Below are 18,118 nucleotides of genomic sequence, written 5' to 3'. Positions count from 1 at the left end.
TTAATAAAAGTATGCTAATAACATGATTATTTAATAAATTATGTTAACCTATATGATACGCTACCAAATTAACATTTTAATATATATTATATATATAGAAATATAAAAGTTAGTAAATTATGAGTTTTTGATTTTTTTTTACACCGAAAATAAAAATTTGAAAGTCAAAATTTCTTAAAATTAAATTAGTCAACCATTTAAAATAATTGAATTTATCAAAAGTAAAAAAATAAAATAAATCAAAATTGACTAGATCTGTTTAAATTGAATAATATTAAAAATTATCTCGATTTATTTATTTATTTTTCTTTTAAGTTATGGGTTTCGAACTGGCACGAAAAATAAATAAATAAAATAATTAGACAAAATTAGGTTTTTATAGTTTTTTTTTTACTTAAAAAATAATTTCTTATATTAAAAAAGAAAAAAAGAAAAAAGAAAAAAGGAAAATTTGGATGCGACTGGCAAAAGCGGTAGGTAGCGCCCCAAATATGGAGGGGGAGTTACCGGCTACCACTTCTTTGCCTTCCGGTAACAATAACTTATTCAGTGGGCCCCACCTTTGTCTTAACGACACGTAATAATTTTTTTTTTCTTTTATTGATTTAGATGTTTGTTTGAACTTAAGTGATTTTAAAATAATAATCAAAATAATTTTTTTTCCGTATTTTAAATTATTTTAAACTAATATTTATAGAATAAAATGTGTTTAATAATATTAAATTAAACCGTAAATTAATTTTAAATATTTAAAAATATATTTTGAGGTGAGTGACAAAAAAAAAAAAATATATTATTATAACAAATTCAAAATCATATGAATAAAATTTCTAAACCATTTTATTAATATTTTAAAATTAATGTGGAATTATTTTAAAATTAATGTGGAATAAAAAATAGACGTGACAGTAAATTGAGACAATATAACTAAGATATTTTTGTTTGAAAGAAACAACCAATCTGGACATCATAATCCATCCCCATTCGGGGCCAGCGTCTTTACTGACACTCTTTCCTTCCTCCAATCGATATGGGACCGCCCCCAAATCCACCCCCTTTGAGGCCAGCATCCTTACTGGCACACTGCCTTGTCTCTATCCCCCTTCAGGGAACAGCGAGAAGGCTGGCACATCGTCCGATGTCTGGCTCTTTCCTTCCTCTAATCGACGTGGGACCGCCCCCAAATCCACCCCATTTTGAGGCAGCGTTCTTACTGGCACACCGCCTTGTGTCTACCCCCTTCAGGGAACAGTGAGAAGGCTGACACATCGTCCGATGTCAGGCTCTGATACCATTTGTAACGACCCAATTCTACCGCTAGCAGATATTGTCCTCTTCAGGCTTTCTCTTTCGAGCTTCCCCTTAAGGCTTTAAAACGCGTTTGGTAGAGGAAGGTTTCCGCACCTTTACAAATGGTGGTTTGTTCTCCCCCCAACTAATGTGGGACATCACATCAATAATGAGGGCCAAAAGTTAAAAGGGTATTTTTGAAATAAAATACTCATAACTTTTAAAAGTTCGGTCGTGTTTTTAGATAAATTAAATCGTTTACCGTTTTTTTTGGGTGAAAAAAGAAAAGGAAATTGGGTGTTGGGGACTAAAATGAAATTAGATGGGAAATGAGGGATTGAATTGAAAAAAGAACCCAATCTTCAAAGGTTCAAACTTTAACCCTCAACCAATCCTCTTGACTGTTCCTCACACAAGAAAACGCGGAAACATTGCAACCTTTGAAATCTGAATTAATATTTGTCACGCGTTCCCACAGAGATATGCTCTCCTTCCTCCGACACCGCCACTACTTGGTAAAACACAAAATCTCAGCTCATTTTTTTGTTGTTTTTTTTTTTTTATTTTTTATTTTGGTTTGTCGAATTCTTGAATGAATTAGTCCACGTGGGTCGTTTGTGCTCTTCACATTGTCGCCATAATTCGTTGACAAGATGAACCCACCAAGGAATAAGCATTTGTAGCTGTTCATTGCGTTCACTATAAAACCTCGATCTTGTTCCTTCCATTTCCACCAAATTCTGTCTGTTTTTTCAAAGGGTGTGATTCCATTCGCTGTGTTCTGCCTTTTTCTGTTAGCTTTCTGCCATTTTGTAGAGACCAGTCGAGAGATTAATGGAGGGTGCAATGAAGAAGACGATGAGTAATGGTAGTGTTCATATGGAGATTGAAGAAATTGACAATAAGTACGAGGAAGCTTATGGGGAACATAATGCCACTGAAGATCAGCTCATTACTCCTTGGACTGTCTCTGTTGCTAGGTCAAGATTAAGAAACAAGAAACAACCTTGTTGATAAAACATGTTTTGTTTTGTTTTTGTTTTTGTTTTTGTTTTTGTTTCTGATATCATTCTTTGTTTTGTTGGTTTAGTGGCTATTCGTTGTTGCGTGATCCAATCTATAACAAAGGGCTTGCTTTTACTGAGAAAGAGAGGGATGCTCATTACTTGCGTGGTTTGTTGCCACCAGCACTTCTTAATCAGGAGCTTCAGGTTAGTTTAGATCTCTGTATTGGTATGTGAGATCCCACGTCGGTTGGAGAGGGGAACGAAACATTCTTTCTAAGGGTGTGGAAACCTGTCCGGGTCGTTGCAAATAGTATCAGAGCCAGACACCGGGCAATGTGCTAGAAAGGACGCTAGGCCCTGAACGGGGGTGGATCGTGAGATTCCACATTGGTTGGGGAAGAGAACGAAGCATTCCTTATAAGGGTGTGGAAACCCCTCCCTAGCAGACGCGTTTTAAAATCAAAGCACAGGAGGGAAAGCCCAAAGAAGACAATATCGGTTAACGGTGGGCTTGGACGGTTACATGGACCGTTGAACTTGGTTTACTAAGATTTTAATGGTTTTTTTTGGCGAGCAGGAAAGGAGGATGATGCACAATCTTCGCAACTATGAAGTTCCATTACACAGATATATTGCCATGATGGATCTTCAGGTTGATGTTTTCTCCACTCATTTATTAGTTAGTTTGATGTTTGATTCATCTGTCCCTATTGAATTGAGACCATTTCGTAAATCAGTTTTTAAGGTTTTGAGATGTTTGAACTTTGGGGTTTGTCTGTTAAATTAGAACTAAAAATGACTTAAAACGTTTGTTGTCTCTTGAAATTGGAGTTGAGAAGTGGACGGTGACATCCCACGTCGATTGGAGAAGAGAGCAAAGCATTTCTTATAAGGGTGTGAAAATCTCTCCCTAATAGACGCGTTTTAAAACCTTGAGGGGAAGCTTGAAAGGGAAAGCCCAAAGAGGACATATTTACTAGCGGTGGGCTTGGACTGTGACTAATGGTATCAGAGCCAATCACTGGACGGTGTGCCAGCAAGGACGCTGGGCCCTCAAAGGGGGTGGATTGTGAGATCCCACATCGGTTGGAGAGGAGAACGAAACATTCCTTATAAGGGTGTGAAAATCTCTCCTAACAGACGCGTTTTAAAACCTTGAGGGGAAGCTCGAAAGAACCCCAAAGAGGACAATATTTGCTAGCGGTGGGCTTGGACTGTGACAAATGGTATCAGAGCCAATCACCGGGTGGTGTGCTAGCAAGGACGTCGGGCCCCCAAAGGGGGTGGATTGTGAGATCCCACATCGGTTGGAGATGGGAACGGAACATTCTTTATAAGGGTGTGGAAACCTCTCACTAACAGACACGTTTTAAAACTTTGAGGGGAAACCCAAAAGGGAAAGCCCAAAGAGGACAATATCTGCTAGCGGTGGGCTTGGACTGTTACAAATAGTATAAGAGCCAGACATCGGGCGGTGTGGCAGAAAGGGACAATATCTGCTAGCGGTGGGCTTGGACTGTTACAAATAGTATAAGAGCCAGACATCGGGCGGTGTGGCAGAAAGGACGCTGGGCCCCGGGTGGATTGTGAGATCCCATATTGGTTGGAGATGGGAACGAAACATTCCTTATAAGGGTGCGGAAACCTCTCCCTAATAGACATGTTTTAAAATCTTGAGGAGAAGCCCAAAAGGAAAAGCCCCAAAAGGACAATATCTGCTAGCAATGAGCTTGAGCGGTTACATGTTAGTTTCAATCAAAACATGTAAACAAGCCAATTCATGTTCATGTTTATACATGTCTCATATCATTTGATCTTGCAGGAGAGAAATGAAAGGCTGTTCTACAAGCTTCTGATCGATAACGTCGAAGAACTGCTTCCCGTCGTCTACACTCCAACCGTCGGCGAAGCTTGCCAGAAGTATGGAAGCATTTACAGGCGACCTCAAGGCCTTTTCATCAGTTTAAAAGAGAAGTATGCCATTAAACAAGTGTTTATTATGTATGATTAGCTGCATTAGTACAAGAACACATAATCAAAAACTTCCATTTCCAGGGGAAAGATTCTTGAAGTGTTGAAGAACTGGCCCGAAAGGAACATTCAAGTTATTGTTGTGACCGACGGTGAGCGGATTCTCGGCCTCGGGGATCTCGGATGCCAGGTAACAAAACTTACTACTTTCATTCAGCTGGTGAACCTTTACTTAATTTGTTCAAATGATATCTTTCAGGGCATGGGGATTCCTGTGGGGAAGCTCTCGTTGTATACAGCGCTCGGAGGAATCCGACCCTCGGCTGTAAGCGATACTCGAGTTTATATAATAGTGTTTATTCTAGGATTAGGCAGCTTTGCTTTCAAGTACTAAACCAAGCAATGGCTAAAGTTTGGAGTTGTGTATATGTGCAGTGCTTGCCTATCACCATCGACGTCGGTACGAACAATGAGCAGCTTTTGAACGATGAGTTTTACATCGGCCTTCGACATAAACGTGCTAGAGGACAGGTGAACGGTTTTTTGCCTCCTTTTGCTCTCCCGTCCCCTCGATTTCAATCCGCTCATCGTTGTGTTCTTTCCTTCATTTAGGAGTACATGGAGCTTTTGGATGAGTTCATGTATGCAGTAAAGAAGAACTATGGAGAGAAAGTGTTGATTCAGGTGATTTGGAAGTTTCAACTTATTTCATGACACAGCTTGGAGTTCTTCATTTTGTTGCTAAGCATTTGTTATTTAACAGTTTGAAGATTTTGCTAACCACAATGCGTTCGAGTTGCTTTCGAGATATAGCTCGTCACACCTCGTGTTTAACGATGACATTCAGGTACGAAACATACGCATCGCTTTTAACTATTAATGTAGGTTTTAAGAGAAGATTTCCTCTAACATGGTGTCTCTTACTCGGACGTTTAGGGTACGGCATCTGTCGTCGTAGCGGGACTTCTTTCAGCTCTTAAGCTTGTTGGAGGGACATTAGCTGACCATACTTTCCTGTTCCTTGGAGCTGGAGAGGTGAGTTTGAAGTGCTTTGAGCTGTGTTTGTTTACTTTGGCACATATTTCTTTGATGGTCCATCTGCTTAAGTTTCCTGTCTCGTAAGAGATCGAATAGCCATGCTTTTACTCTGAACTTGTGTCATGGCCCAAGCCCACCGTTAGCAGATGTTGTCATCTTTGGGCTTTCCCTCAAGGTTCTTAAAACGCGTCTATTAGGGAGAGGTTTCCACACCCTTATAAAGAATGTTTCGTTCTCCTCCCTAACCGACGTGGGATCTCACAATCCACCCCTCTTTAGAGCCCAACATCGTCACTGACACTTGTTCCCTTTTCTCCAATCAATGTGGGACCCCCAATCCCACCCCCCTTCAGGGCCAGCGTCCTTGCTGGCACACCGTCTCGTGTCCACCCCCCTTAGGAGCTCAGCCTCCTCACTGACACATTGTCCGGTGTCTGGCTCTGATACCATTTGTAACGGCCCAAGCCCACTGCTACCAGATATTGTCCTCCTTTGGGCTTTCCCTTTCGGACTTCCCCTCAAAGTTTTTAAAACGCGTCTCCTAGTGAGAGGTTTCTACACCCTTATAAAGAATGTTTCATTCTCCTCCCCATCTGATGTGGGATCTCACCATCCACCCCCTTTAGGGCCCTATGTCCTCACTGACACTCATTCCCTTTTCTTCAATCATTGTGGGCCCCCCAATCCACCCCATTCGGGGCCCTACGTCCTTGCTAGCACACCGACTCGTGTCCACCTCCCTTCGTGGCTCAGCCTCCTCACTGGCACATCGTCCACTGTCTGGCTCTAATACCATTTGTAACGGCCCAAGCCCATCGCTACCAAATATTGTCCTCTTTGGGTTTTCCCTTCAAATTTTTTAAAACGCGTCTATTAGGGAGAGATTTCCACACTCTAATAAAAATGTTTCGTTTTCCTCTCCAACCAATGTGGGATCTCACAACTTGCTTCCATTTTCTTATTTCTTCTGTCATTAAACTGTTGCAGGCTGGAACTGGTATAGCTGAGCTTATTGCTTTGGAGGTTTCAAAACAAGTATGAGCCTACTTCTATTCCTCTTCTCCTTTCTATTCTGAATCAAATGCAATTATGGCTTATGATTTTGCTTGTTTTTGGGCAGACCCAAGCTCCAGTTGAAGAGACTCGCAAGAAGATTTGGCTTGTGGACTCAAAGGTAGTATGAACTGACTCATCTCAAAATTGTGCCATTACACATTAATGTTTCATGTTCTAAAAGATTATGACCATTGTCACAGGGGCTGATCGTTCGATCCCGCCTCGATTCCCTTCAACACTTCAAGAAGCCTTGGGCTCACGACCATGAATCTATCAAGGATCTTTTGGGCGCCGTCCAGGTCTGTAATCAACATCGATAATGCTTCGTTATTGTAAGATCCCACATCAGTTGGGGAGGAGAACGAAACACCCTTTATAGTAGTGTGGAAACCTTTCCCTAGCAGACGAGTTTTAAAAACTGAGGGAAAGCCCGAGCCCAGAGAGGACGATATCTGCTAGCGGTGGGCTAGGGCCATTACAGTTATTTACTCCACCTTCGAAGTATATCTGATCTTTTTTGAACTTTCAATTATATAGGCAATCAAGCCAACAGTGTTGATAGGAACATCTGGTGTTGGAAAGACATTTACAAAAGAAGTTGTGGAGGCCATGGCATCCCTCAATGAGGTTCTTCCTTATTCCTTATCAACTTCTCCCCCCTGCCATTCCTCAATTCCGTTAACCCGAGTATTGCTTTGTAGAAACCACTTATCCTTGCACTCTCGAACCCGACGTCACAATCGGAGTGTACCGCCGAAGAAGCTTATACATGGAGCCAGGGCCGGGCGATCTTCGCCAGTGGAAGTCCATTTGACCCTGTTGAATATGATGGGAAAGTTTATGTGCCTGGCCAGGTACCTACCTTTCATTCCTCTTAACTCATCAAGTGCCATTCAGGCCAACAATGCTTACATATTTGCTATCTTCCTAATGCCATTCAGGCCAACAATGCTTACATATTCCCTGGATTTGGCTTGGGACTGATCATGTCGGGTACTATTCGCGTGCACGACGACATGCTCTTGGCAGCCTGTAAGTGAACGTTTCGTTAACTGAGCCAACTGATGCTTGTTTTATGCTAATCTTTTCGAGTTCGATGCTAACGGTTTCTTCCTCTTTGCAGCGGAGGCGCTGGCTGCCCAAGTGAGTGAAGAAAACTATGAGAAGGGATTGATTTACCCTCCTTTTACCAATATCAGAAAGATATCAGCTAACATTGCTGCTAAAGTTGCTGCTAAAGCCTATGAACTTGGTCAGCTTCTCTCCCACTTTCTTCACAATGTGATTAAATCATTCATATAGAAAAGTTTAGTAACATTTGTATCATATGCTATTACATTACAGGTCTGGCTTCTCGTCTTCCTCGACCGAAGGATCTCGTAAAGTTTGCCGAGAGCTGCATGTACAGCCCCGGCTACCGTAGCTACCTTTAAACGAAAGTTGTAGTCTTGGTTTTCAAAATTTTCCATCAATCTTTTTGTGTAATTTGTTGTAGTCATGGCATTAGCATAGGAAATGCCTCAAGAACTTGTTACTTTTGCTTCTTTTAATTGTCTGTTTCTAAAGTGGTTTATCTGTTTATGAAATATTCATTTGTTGTTTAGATTGAGTCATGTAGGCTTTTGTAATTCATGAGATCATTTGTGCAAATAAAATTAATTTATACTTTTACCTTTGGTTCACTTGTGCTAAATTTTTAATTAATTATAACTAAATTAGTTCATAATAATATACCATCACCATGAAAATTAAATAAATCGAGTGAACATTAGTGAAAACTTGGGCGTGAAGATAAGAGTCCTTGGAGGTTCGAACCTTTGAGGACGATATGCAGAGGCACCCTAAATGACCCCATCATCAATAAAAAAAAAAAAATCGAATAAGGAAAAAAAAAAAAAAAAAAACTAAAAATCAACAATATAATAATTTATTATAAAAAAAAAGCAAGTTTATCTTGCCATCATCAGGACAAACTGAATAAGAAAAAAAAAAAAAAAATGGAGTGAGGGAAGTGTGGGATTAAAATAGACGTTTTGAAGTTTTTAAAATGAAACAAACATAAAATTCAAAGACCAAAATGAGATTTATCGTGAAAGAGAGTACTTCCCGTCCTCGTTTCACTTATATGATGTTTAAGACACGAGAAAACATAAAATAAAGTACAACTACACTACAAAACTTGACATACCTGATTACTGAAATATGTTCGATTGAGCAAATTTTCCAGCTACCTACAATAGAATATAGTTACAAACAGAATGTTTTTATTACAAGTCGCATATGAATATTGTATATATATATGTGGAGCTTTTAGAAGCCGCTGCAACAGAAGCACTCATATCTCAAGAAGCAAAGCATTCAAATGCAAACATGAATATCCCTCTACAGACTTTATAAGAAGTTTAGAAAGAGTTAACTGAAGCTTGACGAATTAACGTGTGGCATCGGCTAACTGGGAACTTCGAATTCCCCAAAACGATCTGGGTTTCAGATTCCTGTTTGTGGCAGTAAAAAGCCATCCTAACTGAGTTTCACAAGTGGCGCAGATCGAGATTGTCCACGCGTACCTGAAAGACGAAAGTCAGAGTGTCTCATGGAAAGATTAAAAGAAAAACATAATGTAGTCATTAGAGATCTGATTAAACAATATTCTAAATATCCATAAATGTAAAAAGATTTTATTCTATCATAACTAGTAGATATTTACGTTAACTTTTATTTCTCGGATTTTCACAAGACCTGCTGCTTGATCCGACCCTTGAACTATTCACACTTTTCTTTTTCTTATAACCCAAGTATTTGAGCTAGCCTATCCACGCCTAGACAAATCTCATGGAATAGCCACTTGACTTGTGGTTGCAAAAATAACTCATAATATATCAAATCCTAAGAAGGTGGCTGCCCTGACGAATCTCATGGAATAGCCACTTGACTTGTGGTTGCAAAAATAACTCATAATATATCAAATCCTAAGAAGGTGGTCACCAAAAATTGATAATGATCAAACGTAATCATAGCATTCATCAATGTGTATTTCTAAATAATCTCATTTTTCAATTATTCAACCAATACCATGTTAGTAAGATTAGTGAACATTTCTATGTTTTGATGCAAAGTAATTTTGTTGATTGGTTAATAATTGGTCACATTTTGTACCAGAAATGGGTTGAAAGGTTCCGACCCAACCTAGAAACCGTTCCCCTACACTACATATTCTAGTGGGAACCTATGCTCGATTGTACTTCATGCTCAAGTGTAGTGTCGTGTTAGAAACAAAACCAGCACATTAACTTTTTTATAAACTAGTCACGAACAAGTTCTTTTTAAGAAAGTGAGTAAAAAGAAACTCATAGGCTCAAAGAAAAGAAAAGCTAGGTTAATCTCGTACCCAGGGAACCAACTGTATTCTGTCTCAGCTCGTCCTCTAAGTGCTAAGCCATTTGCTCTGTAAAGAGTCATTATTTCATGCACATAACCATGGGGGTTCACATAAGCACCGAGTGGGCCGTCACTAGACATCACCAACATATCGCTGCGCTTGGCTATGACTGTCTGCATAAGAGGAAATTACATGTAAGAACAATGGCTAGCTAAGTATGCGTTGGAATGACTACGCACAGTGCTGCAATACAGAAGCACAAGTTGTGGGCAGAGGCAAGAAATGGAGTGGACGAGTGCAAGCATACGTCAGAGACTTGTGATTACCTTACAGTTTTTACATTGGATGAGATCGATAGACTTAAGTAACTCAATTTCCCGACGCAATCTATACGAAATGCCATCAATCTCCAAAAGCTCCTGTCTAGTAGATTCAGAAACTGGAATCTTACTAGCAATATAGAATGATAAAATGTCTGGATTCTTCACAAAACCATCCATGTTTGGTGCCCCCACTATCTGCTTCCACATAGCTGCAAATAGTGATGATAAGAAATAAAATAAAAAAAATTAAAAATAAAATAAAAACAGAACCAACAGTGTTGCCACAAATTATCTTGATATATTGCAGAAATAGGATATATATATACTAAATAATCGATAAATAACACCAAAAAGTACAGAATCAAAATACCAAATGATTAATAGAAACAAGTGAAACGTAAATCTAAATAGAAAACAGAAACCAGATAAAATAAATAAAAGGAAAGAAAAGAAAGGCTGAGGGTGAAAGAAAGCAACTAAAATCACCTGCTGCTTTTTGAGCAAGACAATATGAGTCGTACATTGAGTAGACCCAATATGGCAAAAAAGCTTTTGAGACCCCATGCATGTGATTAAAACTTGAGTTTCTTCGACATCCTTTGAATTCTTTCCTCTCGCTAGAATCCTTAGCTGATGTGGAACTCTTTCCTATATCAGGGGAAGGTTTTTCACTTTCCTTCTCATAGTCAGAATGCAAAAAACCCAAAGAATCAGAGTCATTTTGATGTGACATTGCGTGTTGGTGTTCTGCCTCTGACCCAGAAATCTCCTCATCGCTACAAGACTCACTGGAACCAATTGCTGCTTGGTGGATTTTCCTCTCTCTCAATGAAAGCTCACGTTCAAAGCTTTCTTCAGAATTAGAGGCTGAATCATCCTCCTCATCCCTGGACGTAAATGGTCTAGAGCAAGAAGTATATGAAGCCAACGCACATGAGAGACTGTGGCGCTGAATAGTATTCCTTGGAGCCAAATCTCCAAAAGCATCCCGCGGAGTCCTTAATGGCAAATCTTCCTGGATAATTTGAACTTCTCCACAAGGCTACAAACGTTGCAATCTTATTAAGAAAAAGAAGTAAAATAATACAAATAATTCAAGAACAGGAATTTGCACTAACCACTCCTTCAACATCAATCCAACGGCGCCTAAGGCGAAACCGCTGCTTCCCTCTAGCAAGAACATTGAGTGAACCATCCTCCAACCTCCGAAACTGCCGAATCTGTAATAGAGAGAGTCCGTAGGTACATGGATGCATGTCATTAGAAGTATGGCAGCCTTTACCTTAAAGTTTAGATAGAAGCTAAACAACCCCAAACCATGGCATGAGCATATACTAATTGATTTTGTAATAATGTCAGAAAAGGAAAAGACAACGTGAATCAAAATTGAGTAATAATACCTCTGCAGTTGTCCCAATATTTGCAAAACGTAGTCTATCACTCTCAGAATCTACAGAGACGTGAACCTGAATAGAATATTTAATCTTGCTTGAGCTACCAATAAAGGATTTCAAGGAATCTTTAAAAGCTATATCCACTGCCTAAATTTGAGCACATACCACACCTATGGTATTAGGAGTATCAAAGTGAGTCAACACCCTCTCAATGGCAGCAATAAAATTTGATTGTATCACTCTGAGAGGTAAAGTAGCTTCTGGGAACAACACAACTCCTGAGAAATATGTGAATTATACATGACGTACTAAAATAAGAGCCAAGATAAAAAAAAAGGTATCCTCAATAAGGTTTCTAGATGCCAGTTGACCATAATCATGAAACATTGACTTGTTCACTCAAAGTTGGAAAAATCAAGGTCTTCTCAATTGAACTATTCTTCATTCTGCAAACAGTTATATCTAAACTCTTGAGATAAGCATAGAAGGCCTACAGGTCATCTAAACGCATCAAGCAAGGGGATGACAATTGAAAAACATGCTAATTTCTTACTCCCCATGGACAGGGGAGAAGAGCTTGCTGCTTCAGACATGAACTACTCATGATGAAGTATAAAATTTGAACATATACAGTCGCAGCGTGAATCTATTTTATAGCTCTCCAAGCAAAAGAAACCTGTTTGTTCCAAGAAATTGTGCAGCTTTTCTTCCATACTCTAATGGAATTGCTGCCTTTTTCTAATTCAGGGAAAATACTATTCTTTTTTTATAATAAAATCGAGAATAACTATCGACTTCAACAAAATTTTATACTTTGCAGACTTTGATTCTTTAGACTACAAGGACATTTGTTTAAAACCATTTTTAAAAGATAAATATCAGATTTGTAGATTTCTAAAATTACAGAGGGTTTGTAACCATCCTAATCAGATTATGGCACTCAAACCAATGCAATTGATGCTTGAAGCAGAATGAGGATGCATAAACAATCGAATACCTTCAAGATAAAATACAGGAATGTTCAGGACGGCACCACCATCCAAGAAAGCCATTCTGTGATGAGCATCCTCAACCTCTGTTACATGTAACCACAGGAGACATTAGTAGAACTGTACGCCAAATGGAATTGACATGAATACTCAAAATATTAATCAGACAATAAAAGTGAACAACAAATTCATACCACCAAGATACGTATGCAAAGATGCCAAAGAGGAATTGAAAGTAAATTCTGCAAAGGCCTCATAACCACCATGATCATTACTGCTTGGATACAGCCGGAAAAAAACAGGATGATGTCAGTGCCTGTGGTGAGAACTAAAGCATGTCGACCCATTCACAAAATAATAATAAATCAATAACACTAAGAACGACTACAGCAGCAAGAGGAAAAGGAAGACAAACGAAAGAACGTATGAACTTATGACATCAAAGAAATTTTCTTGAACACAAATAAAGCAATTCTATTCATTAATAAAATTACCTTTTGCTGATACGGATGACTAAATCTAGCAAACGACTATAATAGAGGAATGGAATCTAATAATTATGCCAATCCATCTGTAGGAGGCCTCAAATAGGTATCCCTTCTTTCCTTAACGAAAGAAAATAATCGATATTGACTTGCTTATTCTAAGTTTCTCTGGTTTCTTCGCTAAGAGTATGAAAAGAAAGGAAGTATATAACTTTCTAAAAAAATGGTGGCTTCTCTAACAGCTGCTCTAAACGTAATACCGAAGCGAAATAATTAAGCTAAAACCAAATCCACTACGACATTGGAGAATTGAAGAAATTGTGCACCGATGCAAGAATTTTGACTCGAAACTTAAATCCCCAAAACAATCAAATCTTTTAACACAGAAACCATTCATCAAATTCAATTCAGCAGTTAAATCATCATCCAATCAATGATTAAGATTTTTTCAACCCAATGTTCGACAAGCAACTATAAAAAAGCGACGGAAGGTATAAACATTACATAGCATCGCGATCGTCATCGGATTCAGGGAGGTAGTCCACTTCTTCAACTTGCAACTCCTCATTATCAAGCTGAAGAATCTGCTCGATCTGATGCCTCTCGTTGTCCAACAGCCTCTGGTCCTCCATAGTTTAGGGCTATTAAAAACGCGAAACTGAAAATTTCATTGATCTACCGGTGCAGCAGAAGCATATCGCAACCATGCTCAGCTCACTGGCCCATGATATAGTTCATCCGAAGGATCAAATCTCACCAAAATTTCTCTCACGAAAATGTGCAGAGTTTTGCGGCATCGGCAAATGGCGCCAACAGCAATCGGGATGCGGCTGACACCCCTAACCGTATGATCATAGTGATTACTGAAATATAATTTGGGGTTATTTTATTTATGCTTTTATTTATTTAATTAAATTTTTAAACATTAATATTTTATGTTTTATTAATTAAATTTCTATTTTCGAAATTGATATTATAATTTTTCCTCTTTGTATTTAATTAATTTATTATTATTATTATTAACCATTCAATTGTTTATATTAATTTCAAAATGTTTATAATTATAAAAATATTAAAAAAAATAATATTTTAATATTTTAATATTTTTTTTATGGACACATTAATATTTGATTTACCTCGGTGTTTATTGGGCTGACTCGACACGACCCATCTGAACGTGGTCCAAATGGGTCGACTCGTGGGTAGCTCGATCTTCAAAGTAATTATTCATATTCAAATGGGTTGATTGAATTTAAAATTTGGGTCGAACTTGGATTAAGCTCCGAGCACTCGAACCATTATAAAATTTAATATTTTTTTAATACGTAATTAATATATAGAATCTAAAATTCAATAATTTTTATTAAATATAATTTAAATTTGTTGGGAATAAATAATTACAATTTTTATTATTTTTTTAATCCGAACATTTACTATTTATTTTCCGTACATTATTCTTGATCAGAATCACCGTAGAAGGAAAGCAGAGTGGCGGATTCCGATTGCTCTGTCAGAACTTCAACAATGGCCTCATGGAGTTCGTCTATTTGCTAAGAGGTATGCGTTTCTGAATTTCCATTCAATGTTTACCAAACTTCATATCAGATTGGCTTGTATGTTTTGGTTTCATGCCGGTAAAATCTTGTGGATTTCTCAGGAGGAATTCGGGGAGAATGCGTTTGATAGTCAATCTCGACTTTCAATCGACACTGTTAGAGGCGGTTTCCATCCTGTCGTAGTACTACGCCAGCTTAATCTGCTGCGCCAAGTAATTTCCCATTCTACCAGACTGCTTATTAACTTAGAACTTGATTTGTTAGTTTAGATTTGAAGTATTACTGGATGACGAAGTATTTTAATTGCGTGTTTGCTTAATTTACAGGATTTAGTGTTGGTAATGATATGAATTCTTACTTTAACTAAAATGTATAATGGGAGTTTGGCAATGTTGATGATGTTGGATGATGGAAGTCCTACATCAGCTAATTCCCAATTTAGGGAATGATCATAGGTTTATAAGTGAGGAATACTAACTCCATTGGTATGCGGCCTTCTGGGGAAGCTCAAATCAAAGCCATGAGAGCTTATGCTCAAAGTGGACAATATCATACTATTGTGGAGAGTCGTGTTCGTCTAACAGATGATGTTATCTACATGGAAATCGAAAAATGTTGGCGGCATTTTATGTTATAAAGCTTTAGGAAACATAAGATGGTTGAGGTCGATTTGTTTGGACCTCAAATAGGAACGGCCAGCCTCTTGGAGGCCAAGACTAACTGTTGACAAAAAGGAAAAAAGTAGAGAAGATTTAGAGCCTGAAGTTTATAGGAATAGTAGAGACAACCGTCCGCATGACGCTCAATTTTCTTTTGCAATTGCCATAGTGATTCAGTTACTGTGTCTGTATAAGTTTGGTGCCATCCATCTTCTATTAAGTAAAGATTTTGTTCATCACCTAACTACTATGGTATTTTTTAAGATTGATTTATATAATTTATGAATTAAATGAAAAAGAACTATTTAACGACATTGGTTTAATAGTCAGCTAAAGAGTGAAGACAACCACGTCCAAAAGTGTTGCTCCGTATCCCCTGTCCTGCCACTTGTGACATTAAGAGCTCCAAGGCTTTCAAATAGTTTTCATTGCCCAAGTTATGCAGTTGGTCGAGCAGCATACTGATAGAAATGCAAATGATCTAATTTTAGGTTAGGCTTGACAATTTGATTCTAATTATTTCCAAAAGGCTCTGAGCAAACAAGTTTCATAACATAAATCTTTCGTTGTTCCTACGATATGTATATGCATGTTTAATTAGTCTCGTGAGTAAATACAGCTCTGATGATGCAGCCATCAAAAGCTGGTCTTAAGGAGTTATAGGTTGATGGTACAAAATCATTGATAAAATGTTGACGTCATGGGGTATTTTAAGGAAGTCTGAAAAATTAAAAAAATCATATAAATTTGTTGAAGCATTAAACAAATCATATAAATTTGTTGAAGCTAGTTGGATCAATTATAAAATTTTAACATCCGTTTTGAGTAAAGAGTATATCTTTTGAATTACTCTACAAAGACATTGCACTACATGGACTCTTTCTCCTTCCATCTGCTGCTTATGTAGAAAGGAGAAGATTCTTTAGATCACCCGCTGTTACACTGTCCTTTTGTGGCTAAGAGTCGGTCTTTTATTTTGAAGGAATTTGGGCTTTCAATCTGTCTCCCTAAGAAGGTTGAAGATTGATTGCTTGAAACTCTGATGGAGATGAGATTTAGTGGAAAGGCAAGAATTTAATGGTACTATGCAGTGGAAGCTACCCTACGGGTGACTTGGAAAGAGAGGAACCTTAGAATGTCTGAGGATAAGTTAAGTTCAGAGGATTCTTTTTTTTATAGTATATAACACTTAGCCTCGTGGTGGAACTCAGGTCACAAAGAGTTTTAGTGTAATTATACCCTTATCATGACTATTAGAAATTGGAAGGCCTTTTTGGGTTAGTCTTTTGTTGGGAGGAGTTCCCTCTACCCCTTGCCCTTTGGCTATCTTCTCATTCTTTTGTGTATAATATCCTTATGTTAGTTTCTTATCCGCCCCCCCCCCCCCCCCCCCCCCCCCCCCCCCCCCAAAAAAAAAAAAAAAAAAAAAGAAGTCTTGATTGTCACCTGTCTGATCTATGCATATCAGCTTATGTGGTGAGTTTTTGCCTCTAAATGTTGTAGAATCAAATTGCACTTATGAAATCAGTCGTGTTGCATATAAGCTAATCCAAACACCTAGCCATAATAATACTATACATACATATACATATATATTTATAACACTGTAATCACGATGCTGATAATAGTTCTAACATGATTATTTCCCTCTTATTATTTATCGATTTGCATCATGCAACTTGTGCTTTGTAACAAGGGGTGACATTTCTGTTACCATTGCCGCTATTTTGGATTCTTACAAAATAAATTATGTTTGATTCCGCTTACGTGGTTGATATTTAGTTTGAAGGTGCTCCAGAAGTTGCAAAAAGTTGTGGATGCTACCAATAATTTCCATGATGCTGCTAGATTCTAGTGGGATGAGCAGAATAAATTCTTAAGGAATAATAAGGAACGATCAATATAATAGTAAAACTAAAGTTTACTTTTGGATGTTTTTTCGTCCCCCACAAGTTTTGGACTCTTATCAGTGAGAATATAGTTGATTGAGAAAGAAAACATTCCTTAGAGAAACCTCACAGATCATTTTATAATGCCTCCATCTCTCCTTCAATGGTACAGGATTTATGCTTTCTGTTCTTAGCATGGGATTTTATATTCCTTACCTAATGATTTTGGTTTATTATACTTTTTCAGATCAGAGCTTATCTCTTTTTCAGCATTTACACGCGAACAAAATTTTCTTTGGCACATAATTGGATATAAGGCGCCAGTGAAAATAATTTTTAATTAATATGCTTAGTGTGGGCTGTGGTATGTGAGCCCATATTACGTGACATGAGGGGCACAGCTGCAGAAGCTTTATGGTTAAAACCATTGGCCTATGAAATATTTTTCTTCCTTCCATCATTTTGCAGCTACAGCACAAATGTGAACAATATATGTGATTGGGTAGGGGATATTTGTGAGGTGGGTACATGTATTTTTCGTGGGGTGATGGAAAACTAAAAAGGTGGCACCCTTTTTGCTTAGATATTATTGAGGTCCCAGATAAAATCTTCTCCCCTATTTTTCTTTTTTTGTAGTCCTGTCACAACATGCATTTATTTATAAACAAATGCTATAATACGTGTCGGGTTTATCATATCCTTGCTGGGATCTTATCAAGTTTGGGAGATAGATAATGCAGAATATCGACCCCTTCTGTTAAGAAAGAAGGGGGGAAATGCATAAATTCATATTCTCAATCTCATTCGGTGCACCCACTTCTTTTGCAAAGCAGGGTGTGTGACCACACATTTTCAAAATTCACCGCAGACACCAGAAGATGTCAATCGCGCAGCAACAATCGACAGCGAGAGGCATGTGGGGACCATGATCTGCTGGCCTCAGGGTAACATTCTATTTCAATCACTTTTCCTCCTTGTAGCTCCTTCATTCATTATCTTCTGTTGTTTTTGCCTGCAAGTTGTGTTAACCAGAATTATCAAGAATCTATGAATTATTGGAACAATCAGTCTTTCAGAAAAGG

The 18,118-nt window shown here is 38.1% G+C and overlaps 2 protein-coding genes and 1 long non-coding RNA gene across 4 annotated transcripts; 2 read left to right on the top strand and 1 right to left on the bottom strand.

Moving 5' to 3' along the window:
* The first annotated feature begins 1,646 nt into the window (after positions 1-1,646).
* Positions 1,647-8,037, top strand: LOC111798154 (NADP-dependent malic enzyme). Its single transcript, XM_023681148.2, has 19 exons — positions 1,647-1,805; positions 2,107-2,270; positions 2,381-2,501; positions 2,875-2,949; positions 4,120-4,271; positions 4,353-4,458; positions 4,528-4,593; positions 4,704-4,799; positions 4,881-4,952; positions 5,032-5,115; positions 5,205-5,303; positions 6,294-6,341; positions 6,427-6,480; positions 6,563-6,661; positions 6,900-6,989; positions 7,064-7,216; positions 7,304-7,394; positions 7,486-7,614; positions 7,707-8,037. Exons 1-19 carry the CDS (start codon positions 1,773-1,775, stop codon positions 7,793-7,795), a joined length of 1,821 nt encoding a protein of 606 aa, XP_023536916.1. The 5' UTR covers positions 1,647-1,772; the 3' UTR covers positions 7,796-8,037.
* A 496-nt stretch (positions 8,038-8,533) lies between these two features.
* LOC111798942 (uncharacterized) lies at positions 8,534-13,795 on the bottom strand. 2 transcript variants are annotated; one of them, XM_087125409.1, is made up of 11 exons: positions 13,690-13,795; positions 13,437-13,573; positions 12,642-12,721; positions 12,456-12,533; positions 11,624-11,736; positions 11,465-11,530; positions 11,183-11,284; positions 10,551-11,106; positions 10,068-10,273; positions 9,751-9,914; positions 8,534-8,929 (listed from the first exon to the last, which is right to left on the bottom strand). In XM_087125409.1, exons 2-11 carry the CDS (start codon positions 13,562-13,564, stop codon positions 8,794-8,796), a joined length of 1,629 nt encoding a protein of 542 aa, XP_086981535.1. In that variant the 5' UTR covers positions 13,565-13,573; positions 13,690-13,795; the 3' UTR covers positions 8,534-8,793. The 2 variants fall into 2 exon arrangements, with proteins under 2 accessions (XP_086981535.1, XP_023538065.2); XM_023682297.2 differs by having other exon boundaries at positions 13,437-13,774.
* LOC111798303 (uncharacterized) lies at positions 13,650-16,541 on the top strand. The gene is made up of 4 exons (XR_002815683.2): positions 13,650-13,777; positions 14,398-14,489; positions 14,590-14,700; positions 16,130-16,541. It is a non-coding gene; the product is annotated as an uncharacterized LOC111798303 (long non-coding RNA).
* The last annotated feature ends 1,577 nt before the right edge of the window (positions 16,542-18,118 follow it).

The sequence above is a fragment of the Cucurbita pepo genome, chromosome 7 (assembly GCF_057944985.1).
Source record: "Cucurbita pepo subsp. pepo isolate OVF chromosome 7, ASM5794498v1, whole genome shotgun sequence".
In the NCBI taxonomy this organism is placed as follows: domain Eukaryota; kingdom Viridiplantae; phylum Streptophyta; class Magnoliopsida; order Cucurbitales; family Cucurbitaceae; genus Cucurbita; species Cucurbita pepo.
Note: the sequence above shows the minus strand (reverse complement) of the source record. Positions and strands in the feature narration are given on the sequence as shown.